The sequence below is a fragment of the Salvelinus fontinalis genome, chromosome 5 (genome assembly GCF_029448725.1).
Source record: "Salvelinus fontinalis isolate EN_2023a chromosome 5, ASM2944872v1, whole genome shotgun sequence".
NCBI classification, from domain to species: domain Eukaryota; kingdom Metazoa; phylum Chordata; class Actinopteri; order Salmoniformes; family Salmonidae; genus Salvelinus; species Salvelinus fontinalis.
The window spans coordinates 15,963,529-15,982,223 of record NC_074669.1 but is presented as its reverse complement, the minus strand read 5'-3'; the positions used below and the strand labels follow the sequence as shown (position 1 = coordinate 15,982,223).

Genomic DNA, 18,695 nt, shown 5'->3' with positions numbered 1-18,695 from the left:
GCAATTCAAGGGTTTATCTCAAGGCACCCATCAATAGCAGGTGATTAGTAGATGCTAGTGTGTCAATTGGTTGCACAAACACCAGTCTTAAAGCTTAACTTTCTGCACTAACCCTGTCTCTGGCTTCCATGACATATTTCCAGAGAGAAATGATTGTTCCCTAGACGACTGTATAACACAACAGCATTCCTTCCTTAACACACTCTGTCTCTCTTTCTCTCGTCCAGGAGCCATCTGTCTCGTGTGTCTGTCCGTATTTCTGACCGTCCGTCTGTCTTGTGTGTCTCTGTCATATCCTTTTCACTGTCCGCTGCCTCTCACCTGATCCCACCTCACAGGTCCCAAGTCAGTAGAGGAGTAGCTAGAGAAGGTTGACTGATCCATAGCACGGTCATAACCCCCCAAGCCCCTTGTTCCTATCCCTGTCCCAATAGCCCGAGAAGTTTCAGTTTTTTAAAGATTTGAATGAACTGGATAGGTGTAAACTACTGTATATGGTAATAGCTCCTCCTTATATAGTGGCTATTGTAAGGGTCTAGGGGAGGGGGAAGGGGCTAGGGGTTTATTTTTGGACAGTGTCCCACCTGAGTTTGTCAGCGGTGAAGAGGACCCTGCGCTCCAGCAGCAGAGAGGCAAAGACTCGGAGGAGTAGACGCAGCGACAGAGAGGAGAAGAGACACTCAAAATCGACATGCTCCAGACGAGAGTCAGACGGACGACACAGCTCTATCACCTGCAAGAGACAGAAGGAAAGAGAGAGAGACAAAAAGAGGGAGAGGGGAAAAGGAGGAAGAGAGAGAGAGAGAGGGAGGAAGAGAGAGAGAGAGAGAGAGGGAGGAAGAGAGAGAGAGAGAGGGAGGAAGAGAGAGAGAGAGAGGGGGAGGAAGAGAGAGAGAGAGAGGGAGCAAGAGAGAGAGGGAGCAAGAGAGAGAGGGAGGAAGAGAGAGAGAGAGAGGGGAAAAGGAGGAAGAGAGAGAGAGAGAGAGAGGGAGGAAGAGAGAGAGAGAGAGAGAGAGGGAGGAAGAGAGAGAGAGAGAGGGGGAGGAAGAGAGAGAGAGAGGGAGCAAGAGAGAGAGGGAGCAAGAGAGAGAGGGAGGAAGAGAGAGAGAGAGGGAGGAAGAGAGAGAGAGAGGGAGGAAGAGAGAGAGAGAGAGAGAGAGAGGGAGGAAGAGAGAGAGAGAGAGAGGGAGGAAGAGAGAGAGAGAGAGGGAGGAAGAGAGAGAGAGAGAGAGAGGGAGAGGGGAAAAGGAGGAAGAGAGAGAGAGAGAGAGGGAGGAAGAGAGAGAGAGAGAGAGAGGGAGGAAGAGAGAGAGAGAGAGAGAGGGAGGAAGAGAGAGAGAGAGAGAGAGGGAGGAAGAGAGAGAGAGAGAGAGGGGGAGGAAGAGAGAGAGAGAGAGGGGGAGAGAGAGAGAGAGAGGGAGCAAGAGAGAGAGGGAGCAAGAGAGAGAGGGAGCAAGAGAGAGAGGGAGGAAGAGAGAGAGAGAGAGAGGGAGGAAGAGAGAGAGAGAGAGAGAGGGAGGAAGAGAGAGAGAGAGAGAGAGGGAGGAAGAGAGAGAGAGAGAGAGAGAGAGGGAGGAAGAGAGAGAGAGAGAGAGAGAGGGAGGAAGAGAGAGAGAGGGAGGAAGAGAGAGAGAGAGAGAGAGAGAGGGAGGAAGAGAGAGAGAGAGAGAGAGAGAGAGGGAGGAAGAGAGAGAGAGAGAGAGAGAGAGAGGGAGGAAGAGAGAGAGAGGGAGGAAGAGAGAGAGAGAGAGAGAGAGAGAGAGGGAGGAAGAGAGAGAGAGAGAGAGAGAGGGAGGAAGAGAGAGAGAGGGAGGAAGAGAGAGAGGGAGGGAGGAAGAGAGAGAGGGAGGGAGGAAGAGAGAGAGAGAGGGAGGAAGAGAGAGAGAGAGAGGGAGGAAGAGAGAGAGAGAGAGGGAGGAAGAGAGAGAGAGAGAGGGAGGAAGAGAGAGAGAGAGGGAGGAAGAGAGAGAGAGAGAGAGAGAGGAAGAGAGGGAGGAAGAGAGAGAGAGAGGAAGAGAGAGAGGAAGAGAGAGAGAAGAGGGAGAGAGAGGGGAGGAAGAGAGAGAGAGGAAGAGAGAGAGAGAGAGAGGAAGAGAGAGAGAGAGGAAGAGAGAGAGGAAGAGAGAGAGAGAGAGAGAGAGAGAGAGAGAGGGAGGAAGAGAGAGAGGGAGGAAGAGAGAGAGAGAGGGAGGAAGAGAGAGAGAGAGGGAGGAAGAGAGAGAGAGGGAGGAAGAGAGAGAGAGAGAGGGAGGAAGAGAGAGAGAGAGGGGGATGGAGAACAAGAGAGATATCTATATAAAAACCCTATACACATCTAATAAGGATTCATAAACACACACAGGGTTAAGCACCAAATACACATACATAGACAAAGTGACATGCTAACTAGATAAAGAAGACCTCAAGTCAATTATGTTTTGAAAAAGTGACATGGCCAGTTGAGGTCTGTGCTCTAGCCCCCCAACCCTGCTGTGCACAGCTATTCCCCCTCACCTCAGTGCCTGAGCCAGGCAGGAAGTTCTTGACAGTGATGGTTCTTCCTGGGGCTGGGAATGGAGCCTCCATGATGCCCCTCATGAAGGGCTGCACAAGGGCTGGAGAGATGGCCCTCCTCTTCTCCACCTCATCCAGGATCTGTGGAGTCAGACACAACATATACATAATTCAATATGGAATAGAGTACATTACAAAGTAAACTAAGCATTCTCAATACATACTGTATACACTATACACTCACACACTCCCCTACATCCACAGATGTTTGCACATGCACGTTCACACAGATGAATCAGTAGCTCATTACAGGGGAGCCTAACCCACTATTCCACTGCGGTAACTACTTCAGCTGGGGTTCATGTGTCTCTGTGTACTGGGGCCAGGGCAGCAGCCCAACAAGCCGCGGTGGGAAAGTGGCAACCAGGGAGAGGGAGGGTGGGGCACTGTGGATGCATAGGGTGGTCCCTCCCTGTGGGGTCCTTTATGTTGGCTCCAGTCCCTCTCCCTGTGGGAGGCTGTGGGTGGCTATACTGAAGGCCAGGGGAGAATCTCAATTGCATACTCCTCACGTCCTGTCTCCTCACTTCTTTCTCAAAAAGGCCCATTGGAGGAGAAAGCCAGAGGTCCATCTCCTTCAATGGGTTTTGAGAAGGAGGCACGGAGAGAGGATGCGATGAGTATGCAATTGAGATCTTCCCAGGAGTTTGGCCTGACCATGTGACCTGACCAGGAAAAACTCTCTCTTTGACCTAGGTGTATAGATCTATACACAGCAAATTCTCCAGTGTTAAATCAACGCTGAGTGTTAAATGTAACACTGTTCCAGGGTCTATGCTTTTCAGTGTTAAACGAACACACTGCTTAGTGTAAAGCCTTATTTGCATATTTCCCAGTGTGCCTTTCGAGTGAATTGAGTTACCAGCCATGAGTGTATTTGTTAGTGGCAGAGACATGGTTGTTGCATTCATTCATTTTCAGTCCTATGAACTTAACCAAGTCAGATCCTAAGCAAACATGTTATAATTAAAATATAATTATTTAAGACAATACAATACGTATTTCGTTTTGAGGGCCTAGTTATACCCTAATACAGTGGCCTTATTGCTGGCTTGTAAAGTAAAGTGTAATTCCTATTGGTATCCAGCCAGAGCGTCTTTCTGAACTCAACCTGCATTCAGAATGACTGCCAGGGTTGGGAAGACTAAGATAAAAGACTACCTAAAGCATCTAAACTGGAACAAAATTTCAGTTACGGGTGCAATAAGTCCAATGTACATGCAAAAACATGATATAATCTTTTTTTTTTTATCTACCTGCAATAGAGCATGCTGGGAAATATGATAATGATGGACCTGGTTTTGGTTCAACTCTGTTTATTAATACCAACACTGGGGTTATTTTAAACCAATGAATGTTAATTTAACATTACAGAGTTAATTTAACTCTTGAATCAACACTATAAATGTTACATTGGAAAATCAACACTATGTAAAACTGGCCAATTTGCTTTGTTCGTATAGTATACTGTACCTTGGAGAAGAGGTCGAAACAGCCAAGCCGGCTGACGATGCAGTAGACCTCTGGCAGCCTCCGGCTTTTCCCAGTGGGCTGTGGACACACAGCAGGACAGACAGATAGTTAGACAGGGTCAGAACAAACAGCACATCAGAAGACATGAGTACCTGGACAATACTTGGATTAGACCTGTGGAAATAAGGCTCTCCGTCTTGAATTTATATCAGTGCTTTACCTGGTTCTGAAATACTGTAGGTGCTGGTACTCATTTTGGGTACCGGTAGTATTTCAATTTAGGTGCAGGAGCTCCACAATACTTTTGAGCTAATATTCTAAAAGAGGAACAGGAGCTCAAGCAGTAGAAAATGTCAAGAACTGATTCAGATAAATAGAGTAACACTGCGTTTCCAATCACTATCATCACTCAGGTACGTGACAGGCCTACACATGGAAGTGGATAAGGTTCAAAAAGTAGCCATTTTTAGTTGCCTACCAGTAAACGACGACAGTATCCAAACCGTCTGCTCCCGTCCTCACCGGTCAGGACGAAGGAGAACGTTTCACTGGAAAATAACATAATTCACACAGGTTGGAAACTAATCATATATTGGAACGATAAAACTGCTAAGAAATGGAGTGAGTTGTGAGTTGAGAATAGAGCACTCAAACCACTGTCAGGGTTGTATTTCAAAAAACAACCTCAACCAGCCAACTTTGAAAAATGTACTCCTTGCTTTTTCTGATTTAGGTCACTGACTGTGTGTGTTGAGTCAGTTACAGCACACCTCTTTTAAGGTGATCTTATTCATCAACTAGACATTGAGTTTTTGAATATCTAAAACAGTTGGCTGCATAGCCAGCTCATTGACCTTGCTTTGAGGAAAAATCCAACCACCCTGTTAAAATCAAACCAAATCAAATTGTATTTGTCACATACAACAGGTGTAGATAAAACAGGTGTAGAGTCAATGTACTGAGTCAATGTGCGGGGGAACAGGTTAGTCAAGGTACTTGAGTTAATATGTACATGTAGATATGGGTAAAGTGACTATGCATAGATAATAAACAGCGAGTAGCAGCAGTGTAAAAAAGGGGGGGGGTTGCTGCAAATAGTCTGGGTAGCCATTTGATTAGCTGTTCAGCAGTCTTATGGCTTGGGGGTAGAAGCTGTTAAGAGATCTAGACTTGGACCTAGACTTGGCGGTACTGCTTGTCGTGCAGTAGCAGAGAGAACAGTCTATGACTAGGGTGGCTGGAGTTTTTGGCCATTTTTAGGGCCTTCCTATGACACCGCCTGGTATAGATGTCCTGGATGGCAGGAAGCTTGGCCCCAGTGAGGTACTGGGCCATACGCACTACCCTCTGTAGCGCCTTGCAGTCAGAGGCCGATCAGTTAAAAGGCGATGATGCAACCAGTCACTATGCTCTCAATGGTGCAGTTGTATAACTTGTTGAGGACCCATTCTAAATCTTTTCAGTCTCTGGAGGAGGAATAGGCATTGTCATGCCCTCTTCACGACTGTCTTGGTGTGTTTGAACCATAATAGTTTGTTGGTGATGTGGACACCAAGGAACTTGAAGCTCTCAACCTGCTCCACTACAGACCCGTCGATGAGAATGGGGGCGTGCTCGGCCCTCCTTTTCCTTTGTCTTGATCATACCACCCTGCATACCACTGCTGGCTTGCTTCTGAAGCTAAGCAGGGTTGGTCCTGGTCAGTCCCTGGATGGGAGACCAGATGCTGCTGGAAGTGGTGTTGGAGGGCCAGTAGGAGGCACTCTTTCCTCTGGTCTAAAAAATATCCCAATGCCCCAGGGCAGTGATTGGGGACACTGCCCTGTGTAGGATGCCGTCTTTCGGATGGGACGTTAAACGGGTGTCCTGACTCTCTGAGGTCATTAAAGATCCCATGGCACTTATCGTAAGAGTAGGGGTGTTAACCCCGGTGTCCTGGCTAAATTCCCAATCTGGCCCTCAAACCATCATGGTCACCTAATAATCCCCAGTTTACAATTGGCTCATTCATCCCCCTCCTCTCCCCTGTAACTATTCCCCAGGTCGTTGCTGCAAATGAGAACGTGTTCTCAGTCAACTTACCTGGTAAAATAACGGTAAAATAAAAAATAAAAAAAAATAAAATAAAAATGTTGAGGGAGAGGTTGTTGTCCTGGCATCACAGTGCCAGGTCTCTAACTTCCTCCCTATAGAATGTCTCATCGTTGTCGGTGATCAGGCCTACCATCGTTGTATTGTCGGCAAACTTTAATGATGGTGTTGGAGTTGTGCTTGACCACACAGTCATGGGTGAACAGGGAGTACAGGAGGGGACTAAGCATGCACCCCTGACGGGCCCCTGTGTTGAGGATCAGCATGGCAGATATGTTGTTGCCTACCCTTACCACCTGGGGGTGACCAGTCAGGAAGTCCAGGATCCAGTTGCAGTGGGAGGTGTTTAGTCCCAGGATCCTGAGTTTAGTGATGAGCTTTGAGGGCACTATGGTGTTGAACGCTGAGCTGTAGTCAACGAACATTATTCTCACGTAGGTGCTCCTTTGTCCAGGTGGGAAAGGGAAGTGTGGAGTGTAAAAGAGATTACATCATCTGACAATCAGTTCGGGTGGTATGCGAATTGGGGTGTGTCTATTGCACAATTAGTTAGGAGCCCGTAAAATGGCAGCCATCTCCTCCGGCGCCATTCTGCCAATCGTTGCTTGACGTCGTTAAAACCAATAAGGCCCTACTTTGTTCCTCAGTCCTACTCTCAGGGCAGACTTACTCTGCAAGCACCCACACAAAGACAACTCCAAAGACAACCCTGGCTCTCTGACAGGCAGTGTGTCAGCCAGCTCAATGTCTTTGCCCTGCAGGTGTGTGTTTGAGGGGGCTCTGTCTGTATCTAAAATGGAACCCTATTCCCTATATAGTGCACTACTTTGACCAGAGCCCTATGGTCAAAATATTTATCGGGGCATGGACCCCCAATTTGTCGGGGAATGGACTTTACAAGGTGTCGAAAGCATTCCACAGGGATGCTGGCCCATGTTGAGTCCAATGCTTCCCACAGTTGTGTCAAGTTGGCTGGATGTCCTTTGGGTGGTGAACAATTCTTGATACACACAGGAAACTGTTGAGCGTGAAAAACCCAGCAGCGTTGCAGTTCTTGACCCACTCAAACCAATGCGCCTGGCACCTACTAGCATACCCTGTTCAAAGGCAGATCTTAAATAATTTGTCTTGCCCATTCACATTCTGAATGCCACACACAATCCATGTCTCAATTGTCTCAAGGCTTAAAAATCCTTCCTTAAACTGTCTCCTCCCCTTCATCTATACACTGATTGAAATGGGTTTAACAGGTGACATCAATAAGGGATCATAGCGTTCACCTGGATTCACCTGGTCAGTCTATGTCATGGAAAGTGCAGGTGTACTTAATGTTTTGAACACTCAGTGTACAGGGAATAGGATGCCATTTTGGATGCAGCCTGTCTGCATGTGTTAACATTCCAATGGCCCCTGTAGGACCCGTACCCTTCAAGTATATACTAGAGGGGTTTTATTATCTGACTCCCCTCAAAAACACAATGTCACTTCTGGGAACAAAGCAGTGCTTGAGAGATTGACCTGGGTCTAGGTGCTATTGGGTAATGCAGAAGTGACTGGTAGGAGGAGTGGCTAAAACACACTATTAGCAGCTCACTAGCGTACCATTCATAATTTGTCAAGACCTTATTTATGAGTTGGTGTGTGTTTGTGTCTGACCTGGGGAAGTTGTCAACGGGGGCCCAGTCCCTAGCGTCAGGGAAACAGAACTGGGGGATGACCTTCAGTTGGTCCTCTGTTTCCCGCATGAACTTGAAGCTTCTCTCCAGCTGACACAGGGAGAATAACAGGTCAGCTGCAATACCACATCTGATATTATCTCACACACAAACTCCAGACAGAGAGCACACACAATCTAACTACAGAGATGCATGTGCAAAACCCACAAAGACACATTCTGGTCTGGTAGGTCACATACAAAAACACCAGACACTTACTTGTGTTTTATACATCATTTTTTCACTGATTATATGAACAATGCATATCCAGTTGGTTGAGGACTAAGTGTCAGCTCTGCCTACCTTGAGGGGGAACTGCTGAGTGACCTCTGGTAGGTAAGGCGCTCCAGCCTTAGTCTTATGGAGGGCCACCACTATGAAGTACTCAAACAGCTTCCTCTCCTGTAGGTCCATCATGTCCCTCTCCAGGGTCCGGTACCGCCCCGTCTGCCTCAACATGGACTGCACTGACGACAGACGCTGGCTGTGAGCTGAAACAACAACATACACTTTAACCAAAGGAAGGACATCCTCCAGACAATAATGCCCGCTCTACAAAGGAGAGAGTCCTATACATGTTTGTTTTACTATCCTTGTGAGGACCAAACAATTGATTCCCATTTAAAATCCTATTTTCCATAACCCTTAACCTAACCCTAACCTTAACCCTAAACCTAACTCCTAAGCCTAAAATAATAACTTTCTTTGTGGGGACCGGCGAAATGTCCCCACTTGTCCAAATGTTCCTTGTTTTAATATCCTTGAGAGGACTTCTGTTCCCCACAAGGATAGTAAAACCAAAAACACACACACATATATTTGAGATCTCCTCACCTTTCAATTTCTCCTCTGTGTCACTCTCCGACTCACTGTTCTCATCTGTCACTGCATCAAAGAGAAAAAAGAGTGAGAATACAAACACACGGTAAACAATGTGAACGAGAACATTTGAGGCATTCCGGAAAGTTTCCACACACAGCATAGTACTCATACACAATACACTCATACCACATTGTGTTTGATAAAGCAACACAACAATGAAGAATGGGTCAAACACAACTGACCCCAAAACGTACATGTGCCTGTAAAGACAAGTGGACACATACAGTATGGCAGAGTATTGTTCCTTTTATGGAGATATGAGGCATGGCTGTCCAAACTGTGTAGTGATGGCTGCAGTGAAATGAGTGCCTAGGGGGTAGGATTATGGGTGGGAGTGGGGGGGATACAGCTCTTGTTAACTTGAGGCCCCCCTTGATGTTCCTGGAAGGTCTCCCCCAGCCTCACCTCTCCCTGAGTTGGACTCAGTAGACAGAGACACCCTCTTCATGCGTTTCTTCCCTCTCCTTGCTTCAAAGATGCTGTTGATCTTCAGCACCATCTGTATTGAGGAGAAGCAGCACAACAACATTCAGCAATCTTAGCTTCTCAGAACCACCCACTCACTACATAATTAACCTGGAACTGGGTGCCAGGCTAGTTCTGCTTTATTAGCCAACTCGTTTGTCATTACCATGCCAAAAAAGGCAATTACGGAGGTATTGTAGGCATTAGCAGACTGGCAGCCAGACTGGCAGGAACCACATAATGCTATTCAGAGCTTTTGGGGGACATTCTCTCTAGAGGAAATATATTATCAAAAGAAATCTTCTTAACTGTCTGTCTCCTGTCTAACCACATCATTTTAACTGTCTTTGTCCTTCTGCACTAGATTGGGACATATGAGAGGAGTAGACTGCCTGTAAATCAATGGGAATGGGGGGAAGTTTCAGTAGCCTAGTATCCCCCTCCTTTACCCTGGGGATCTTCCGGCGCCTGCGGTTGTAAGGGTCTCCTGAGAGGTTTGGGGTGTCATCAGGGCTACTGGGGGTGGAGGGGGGGCTGATGCGGGAGGGTGAGGAAATGCCGGTGTCCCGGTTGGCCTTGCGCGGGTCCAGGAGCTTGAAGCTGCGACGTTCTGAGTTCTGCCTGAAGAAAACTGGCTTTGAGGAGAGCTGTTGGGAGATAGAGGAGGAAGAGTAGGATATGGAGGAGGAGATGTGTATCATTATGTATGTTTGTTCACTTCTCTTGAAATTGTATAGTTTGCCTTTATTGCCTTTTGAAGATTAGTTCAATCTAATCACTATAAGAGGTTGATCACTATGCTGTAACCACATTCACTATACGCAGAATGCACACTACTAGCAAGGAGAATTCATTCTAGTGTAACGTCTTATGTACCTTGGTTGGTGTGTCGGGGACTGGGCATGACGGGGAGGAGATGGGTAAAGAGCACTTGTTTCCAAGGCAACTTCTCTCCAACTCTATATCTTCGTAAGGGTTCTCCTTTGACGGAGGGTCTACAGAGGAATCAGAACAGAAAACATCCCATTAACACACAGCAACTGTCACCTCCATTCTACACTCAGCGACACACTGTGATCCTACCGAACCACGGTTCTAATGTCCAATGTTATTCATTTGACGGCAATCTTCTCAAATGAGTGCTCTATTTCATTGATGGTATGTTTTGGTTGTTTGCTCCAGATGTGCGTATGTACAGACCTGCCAGCAGCAGTGCTTGCTTGCAACCAAGCTAATATTTTACCAAGCTAAACTGCATCAGTATGCGACTGATCCTACCAGTAACTCTAACCATGGCTGTGTGTGCAGATAAGATTGAGGCAGGGACAGACAGGCCCATTTTCCAGAGCCAGGGCTCATCTCTTCTCCCCTGTCGATTCATCCACCAGATGGACCTGTTGGAGGGGGACATCAGACAGGGACCGCGACAGCCAGTTCCGCTCCTCTCCATTCCCTTCCTCCTCTCCTTCTCCTCCTCCTCCTCCTCCCCTCCAATCCTCTCCTACTCCTCCTCCTCCTCATCCCCTCCCATCCTCTCCTCCTCTTCCTCTCTCAGAAAATCAAGGAATCAGCTAGATCAATGTCTGTTTCAAGTGACTAATATTACTGACTGACTATACTACTCAAAGTCTGTGCTACTGAGATTTAACTTAGTGACAGTTGTTGCTCTGTTTACCTGAAACAGCAGACTGGAGTTGTGTAGAGTTGTTAGGAGTGTGTATGGTGTAGACTATAGACAGCCCTATGAGAATACACTCAGACCTAGCCCAGTTATCGTAAATCACTGTCCCGCCTTTGTCTCTCTCTCTCTGTAGCTCCAGCTCTAGCTCTTTCTCCCATTGGCACTTATGAGTTACTTTACCCATGGGGAGCTGGGGGTTCGGTGGACCATGTCTGAGAATTCACTCTAAGTACTACACTGTGACACTGGAAGAAATGACAGACTAAGTATAGGCATCATCTAAATGCAATTAAAAACACCATTTGATTGTTATGGTTAAGCTCTACAGCACTGACCTGAATATACCTTACATTTAACAAGCAATCCTCCTAACACAACAGTGTGAGTGATGAAAACCATAGAAATATGGATCATGTTGCTAAAAATGTCCCGGGGGACTAAGTCATGCAAATATGCCCCCACAGCAGCCTCAGAGACAATCACACTGCAGACCAGCTCGCCTAAGACCTCACAAAACATGGAAAAGGCAGAAGGTGGGGTTAGTATAACAGAGAAAACAATAACGTAGGAACGTAGGTAAGAGCACCACCTGCCATTACTAATAACAATTCTGAAGCAGCGTGCCTCTTCTAAATTAAAAAGCTACAGAAACACAAAAAGAACATGCACAAAAGAAAACATAACCTTAGTTACACCTGGGTCGTGTTCAGTAGGTAGAAAACATTTTGATACAGAGTGAAATGGGCAGGTACTACCTAAACATGTCCAATAAAAACACAGCTGTTTTGTTTTTCACTGCAAAGCATTTTGCTACAGTGTACCCTACTGAACATGACCTCGAACTCTGTGGCAGTGAGTTTTCTCTGAACTCTTTGAGCAGAGGGGCCCATGGCTCAAGTCAACCCTTACAGAGTCAACCCTTACAGAGGTCTTCCACTGTTCTACAGTGTTAGGAACATATAGGAATACCAGCATATGTGGTCCATGCAGGAAACCCACAACTATGGTGTTGCAAACCAACCAACAACTCCAACCAACTGAGCCATCAAGGCCATGTTATACAAACATATATTTAAGACCAGAGTGTTACCTAGGATATCCTCGTAGACGTTCTCCTCTGATAAAGTGCGTGTGAGGCCAAGTCGGGACTGAGCGTACCAGTCCACCCTGCTGCTCTCTGACGACGACTGCACCAGATCCTCAAACTCATAGGACTTCCTGTAGGAGAGACACACACACACAGATCAACCAGGTGGGAGATATATAATTGTGTAAGCGTGAGTCATTATCTCAGGTCCTCTGTAACTCAGTTGGTAGAGCATGCTGCTTGTAACGTCAGGGTAGTGGGTTTGATTCCCGGGACCACCCGTATGTGCTCTACCAGTATGCATGCATGACTGTAAGTTGCTCTGGATAAAAGCATCTGCTAAACAGCTTATATTATTATTATTCATAATATTTTACTATAAGGGTCACAAATAATGCAGGTTGACGTTTATTGTCATGAGTGTTGTCCTGGAGGCAGAACTGAGCGATTTCCCCTTGGATAGGCCAGTTGCAAAGTCAAAATTGGCTATAATATAGAAATTAATGAAAACAAAAATAAGATTTTTGGTCTTAATTTAAGGTTAGTGTCAGCAGTGTTAAGGTTAGGGTTAGGTTTAAAATCAGATTTTATGATTTTGTGGCTGTGCCAGCTAGTGACCACACTGCAGAGCTGCCTTCGGAACAAGATTCATGAAAAAAAAGGCTAACCTGCACAAATAATCTGGCTCTGGCTCAACTGTATTGGCTCGTGGTGAAAACACAAAATGAACTGTTTGCATATTTTCTCTCTACTTCTGGGACCTGGGTAAGAGCTAAGAAAGACACATTTCTGTCTCGAACAAATACCCATAGAAAAGGTGTGCGCGAGCGCACGCGTGTTTGTGTGTTTGTGTGTGTGTGTGTGTGGTGTGTGCCTGCATGCATTCGTGTGTTGTGTGTAACAGACAGACAGACGGACGGGCGGGCGGACGGACAGATGGACGGACGGACGCTTCTCTTGGACAGCTCTGAATGCCCGTCTCTGTGTGTTCTCCAGAGCTGCCTAACAGTCTGGCCCAGTGGGGAAACAGACAGCATCTCTTCCAATAGTCTAGCTATTGTACTGTAAAACTCCTAGAGAAAGACTAAGGTTGCACCCAACATGACACCCTATTCCCTGTATAGTGCACTACTTTTGACCAGAGTCCCAAATAGGCTCTGGTCAAAAGTAGTGCACTATTTAGGGAATAGGGTGCCATTTTGAGCACACTCTGACTGAGGTTGACTTCACAAACGTTTTGGAAAATACAGACTTCAGCAGTGTGAAGCCTCCACATATGGTTTGGAATGTTACACAGCTAGACTTGGGCTAACAATAATGTAGTCTACTGAAGAAATCAATTGAAACATTTGAATCCACATTTGTACTTTCGTTGGATACTTGAAAACATGTATTGTGTTTTTAGAAGCCTTTTGTTTTTGCAGGTTGAGTTTATTGGGTTGGATGATTTCTACTAGATAGGCCATCTATAAAGTCAGAATTGGCAATGTATTATCAAAATTCCTGAAAACAAAAATTTGCTTGTTGTCTTTAATTTTACATATAGGTTTAGGATTAAGGTGAGCATTGTGGTTAAGGTTAGGGTTTAGGTTAAGGTTAGGTTTCAAATCAGATTTTATGACTTTGTGGCTGTGCCAGCTAGTGACTACCTTTCAGAGCTGCCTCCAATACATGAGTCATCCCAATAAATGCCAACATCCGCCTTTAGTGTCTCTTGTAGGATAGTTTAAGAACACACATTACACACGGACACTTCATGGCTAGCTGCTCATAAATGGAAGGTACTCTAACGCAATGCTATGATAGAGCCATAGAATTACTCAAACATAAGCCATTGATATTCCAAGGGCCACTCTACCACAGACACACAATGTAATATGTTATTGTTTCCTGCCAGGAGACTCTTGGCATGGTTTCATTGGTCCATGTGTACATTCCACAGCTCCAACCAATGACCTCATCCTCTAGAATGCTGTGATGAGTAGAATGAGGATGACATCATCACCCCCTCCTCTGATTCATTGCAGATGTGCAGAATGAGAAGCTAAACTGGATGACAGGATAAAGTATGTGGGGTTGGGGAAAAACATGTACGGGCAAAGATGTCACTAAGAACTTTGTCAGAGTTTACTTAAAATGCTGTACGGATAGAAAATACTGTACCACCGACCTTTTGCTGTGTAGCAATGAATTAACCTGAATCTGAGGGTGCTGTATTCCCTCCCATTTCTGTCTCATTTCATCTTTGTCTTGTCTCTTACCTATTGCTGCTGTCTCTGGTTCTGTCTGCCCAGGGTCTCCTGCAGACTCCTGGAGGGGGGCAGGTGGGTAGGGGAGGCGGGGGGATGGAGGGCAGAGGGGGCAGGTTACGTCTCCCCTTGCCAAGGCCCAGGCCCAGGCCTGAGGCGGGGGTGCTGGGTGGGGTGTGGTGCTGGAAGGTGCGCTGGGGTTTGGGTAAGGGGTTGATGGAGGGACTGGCAGCGCCAGGCTCAGTGTACACGTTATCAGGGTCACCTGACCTCCGCCGGCGCATTGACCCCGCAACTTCCAGCGTCCCAAATATGGGCTCGTTCCCCTTCCTCTCCGCCCCCTCCTGCTCCTCCTGGGAAGGTGGGCAGAAATAGTTCCCAGGCAACACCAAGGAGGGCTTGGTGGAACCCTCTTTCATGGCCTGCTCCAGTTTCTTTATGTGAGTCAAAACAGACTTCTTGTCCTTGGCTGTCTCAGTGGATTTACTACTGCCTCTGAGGGGTCCTCTATCCAGTATCACCTCTCTGTCCCTGGTAGTGAGGCCCTCAGGAGACTTAGGCCGTAAATCCCCCAGCTTTCCTGAGTTCTCCTTCCCAGAGTCCTGCCTATCCCAGCTGGCCAACCACTTACTGTCGGACCTGTGGACCTCTGAGGTATTGGTGGTCTCCTTCTTTCGCACAGTCTCTGGTTCCTTCTGTGCTGTGTTCAGCGGGCATGGACCACTTCCAACTACAGGGGAGGTAGAGGACGTAGGGGCGGTCTCCTTCTTTCCCTCCCATTGGGAGATCTTGTCCCGGATGCTGGCGCTGGTCTTCAGACCCGCCGGGGTCTTATTGAGTTTGCTACAGCCGCCCAGTCCATTCTCCATGGTGGTACGGGGGTCCGAGGTGGTTCTTTTATGAGTGAGCATTGTGTCAATGGTGCCTGGCCCGTCCAGAGAGGAAACCAGGGGAGAGAGGGGCCGCTTGGAGGTGTCCCTGTCCCCGTACACCACGTCTGGCCGCTGGGGGACCACAGACTGAGCCTCAACCTTCAAGCCGCAGCACTGGAGCCTGCACACACACGCATGGAATCAAACACACACACACACACACACACACACACACACACACACACACACACACACAGAGATATTAGAAAAAGCAGTGCCAAACCCTTCCTGGACAAAATAACAGTGAGCACCACACTATTTGTCATATGAGTGGACATATAATTACTGAACACGGTTAAATGCACACAAGAATATGTGGATAGTCAGATTAATATAATAGTTTGTTTAAAACGTTTACATGCTTTGCAAGAATGATTTCCCTAATAATCCTGTTTACATGGACGTTCTACCAAAATGACCATGACATTTTTTCTTAGCCAGCAAGTACTCCGCTGGAACACATTTATGCTGTTTACGTGTCCTAATAATTCAAAAGATTGCTTAGAAAACCAGGTGTTTTAACCGGCGTATGCTCACTTTGATTTTGACCTTATGCCGATTAAGATAAGCAGAGTAAGGTGTTTACAGGACTATTTCCATACTCGGCCTACTGCTCTAATCCGTTTAATATCGAATTATTAGTGTGCATGACAGCTTTCAGAAGGACATATATTTGAGTACACAAATCACTGTAGTTATTGACAGCTCCTAATTCTGGATATCCACATAATATCTCTGTCATAACTGTCTAGCCACGTCAGATACAAAACAACTTGATTTTCTGGAGTAAATGAGTAGGAATTCTCGTAAAACATCAACCCCCAGTAGAACCCAATTTGTGTCATTTCTGCATGATGACTGGGTGCTGACAGTTTGAACTCAAAGTTTTAGGTCAAAGTTTACAAGCAGCACAGCCATTTCTGGGAGGATGAAAGTATACACAGCAAATGGAGAGGCTGGGGTAGAGGCATGCATCTTGTCTAAACTGAAGCTGAACCACTACCTGACTCCATCTTGGATCAAAGCCAGTTCAAATGATTTGGCTTTAAAACAAACGGAGGAAACATGGCCTCTGACTGCAACTTCTGATGATATCGCATTATTGTATATATGAAAATGAAAAGTCCTGCAATGTTGAGGGAAACTTAAAGGAAACGGACTGTTCAATGGAGTACGGAGCTTAAGGTAGCTGGTGGTGGATAGTTGTCAATAACTGTTGATGAAAAATGGCAAATGAGAGAATAAAGGTAAGTTGACATTTGAACACAGTACATCCCAAGATTTACGCCCATTGGTTGAGAGAGAGGAAGGTGATAATTGCAAGAGTGAGCCCAGGGTTGAACAACAAGCATGAGAAATGTGCATTTTTGTGCCGTGCTAATAGGCTATAAGGTAAATAGGTGAATGACATTCCACACATGGCTAATAGGAAAGAGGAGAAGAAACAGGAAGCTATGCTGATGATGATTTGTTTGTATTACTGGATGAAGTTAGACAAGCATTTAGAACAGCCTTCCTGATAAAACGTAAACTACATTACAATTTCCCTTCAACTCCCTTACATTTGAATGATAAATGATGTTGAAATATTATAAAAGTACGATTATGGACAACAAGGATTAGTGACTGATTTTTGGGGCGGCAGATTCTAATTGTTTTATTAGTAGTTTGCTTTCTCTGCCTTCAGTTGAGGCTATAGTTTTTATGAAGCATGGAGCAGCAGAGGGGGGAAACTAAGTCAATCTGCAAAGCCAAGAAAAAGAGAAAGAGAGTGAGAGTGAAGGGGAGGGGAGGAGAGGAGAGGAGAGGAGAGGAGGGTGAAAGAGCAACAGACGGAGGAAGGGAGGGGGGATCAATAGTGTTCTCTTCTTCTTGGCAGGGGAATGGCCAGTTTTATAAAGAGAGCCTGACTAAGAGCAGGGAACTATGGGAAGACTTCCTCTCACCCACAGACAAGGAGGGGTGGGGAGGGGGATGGTGGAGGCAGAAGGTGGGTACAGCAACCATCTCTGATCAGCAGAGCAACAGAGGACGGGGAGACAGAGGAGGAGACTAGGGGAACAGGTTCAACTGGGTGAAGAGGAGTTGCATGAGGGTGAAAAATTGATCTCTGTTGATTGGACTTTTCCAATATTTTGGTATTTCTTTAAGCGGTGCCATCTATGGCTTAGGGCTTCTCTAGCACTAGCGACAGCAGGGTGCCCAGTAACAGTATCCAGTTGCCAGATGGAAACCTTTGCCCTGCTGCCCTTCCATTGTTGGAACACCACATGGGACAGTCTGCCTGGCACTGTTTGCCTCAGACAGTTTCTAAGGGGTTCCATGGAGTGGATTGTAAAATGTATACAGGAAGTAGTAATGCTATACATACCCGTTGACTGATTGGTAGATACAGTTGTCAGTGTTGGTACAGAGCAGCAGGGCCCTCCCACCAGTCATTGTGCTAGCAGCTGGCATCCTGGAAGAGAGAGAGAGAAATACAGACAGACCGACACAGTCCAGTTGGACTGCTAGTTAAGGATCATATCACCTCCACCTTATCCGACACCCTAGACCCACTACAATTTGCATACCGCCCTAACTGATCCATGGAGGACGCAATCACCATTGCACTGAACACTGCCCTACCCATCTGGACAATAGAAATACCAATGTAAGAATGCTGTTCATCGACTATAGCTCAGCCTTCAACACCATAGTGTCCTCCAAGCTCATGACTAAGCTCAGGACCCTAGGTCTGAACCCCGCCCTGTGCAACTGGGTCCTGGACTTCCTGATGGGCCGACACCAGGTGGTGAAGGTAGGCAACAACACCTCTGCCATGCTGATCCTCAACACTCAGCACCCTCCTGTACTCCCTGTTCACCCATGCGTGGCCATGCAAGTCTCCAACTCAATCATCAACTTTGCTGTCGACACAACAGTGGTAGGCCTGATTGCCAACAATGTTCCAGGAAAATAATCTCTCCTTCAACGTCAACAAAATGAAGGAGCTGATTGTTGACTACAGGAGACAGCAGAGAGAGAACGCCCCCTTCCACATCAATGGGGCCGCAGTTTAGAGGGTGAAAAGCTTCAAGTTCCTTGGCGTGTACGACAGTGTGGTGAAGAAGGCGCAACAGCGGCTTGGTCCCTAAGACCTCACAAACTTCTACAGATGCACCATTGAGAGCATCCTGTTGGGCTGTATCACCGCCTGGTACGGCAATTGCGCCATCTGCAACCGCAGGTCTCTCTAGAGTGTGGTGCGGTCAGCGCATCACCGGGGGCACACTGCCTGCCCTCCAGGACATCATCAGTACCCAGTGTCACAGGAAGGCAAAAAAGATAATCAAGGGCCTCAGCCACCTGAGCCAGGGCCTGTTCACCCTGCTACCATCTAGAAGGTGGAGACAGTACAGGTGCATCAAAGCTGGGACTAAGAGACTGAGAAACAGCTTCTATATCCAGGCCATCAGACCGTTAAACAGTCACCACTAGCCGGCCTCCGGCCAGTACCCTGTCCTGATCCTTAGACACTGTTCTAGCCGGCTACCACCCGGTACTCTCGGAAAGTATTCAGACCCC

At 46.7% G+C, this 18,695-nt stretch overlaps 1 protein-coding gene across 2 annotated transcripts in view; it reads right to left on the bottom strand.

Annotated features, from left to right (window-relative positions):
• Positions 1 to 18,695, bottom strand: part of si:dkey-82f1.1 (DENN domain-containing protein 2A) — a 55,014-nt gene that overhangs the window by 6,245 nt on the left and 30,074 nt on the right. For both annotated transcript variants that reach the window (XM_055922612.1, XM_055922613.1), the window contains 13 exons: positions 17,500 to 17,586; positions 14,209 to 15,249; positions 11,951 to 12,078; positions 10,056 to 10,174; positions 9,629 to 9,826; positions 9,120 to 9,213; positions 8,667 to 8,717; positions 8,136 to 8,323; positions 7,774 to 7,883; positions 4,505 to 4,574; positions 4,027 to 4,104; positions 2,494 to 2,634; positions 585 to 733 (listed from right to left, as the gene is read on the bottom strand). In XM_055922612.1, coding sequence (XP_055778587.1) covers positions 585 to 733; positions 2,494 to 2,634; positions 4,027 to 4,104; positions 4,505 to 4,574; positions 7,774 to 7,883; positions 8,136 to 8,323; positions 8,667 to 8,717; positions 9,120 to 9,213; positions 9,629 to 9,826; positions 10,056 to 10,174; positions 11,951 to 12,078; positions 14,209 to 15,249; positions 17,500 to 17,586 — 2,454 coding nt within the window. The remainder of the gene's footprint in view (positions 1 to 584; positions 734 to 2,493; positions 2,635 to 4,026; positions 4,105 to 4,504; positions 4,575 to 7,773; positions 7,884 to 8,135; positions 8,324 to 8,666; positions 8,718 to 9,119; positions 9,214 to 9,628; positions 9,827 to 10,055; positions 10,175 to 11,950; positions 12,079 to 14,208; positions 15,250 to 17,499; positions 17,587 to 18,695) is intronic.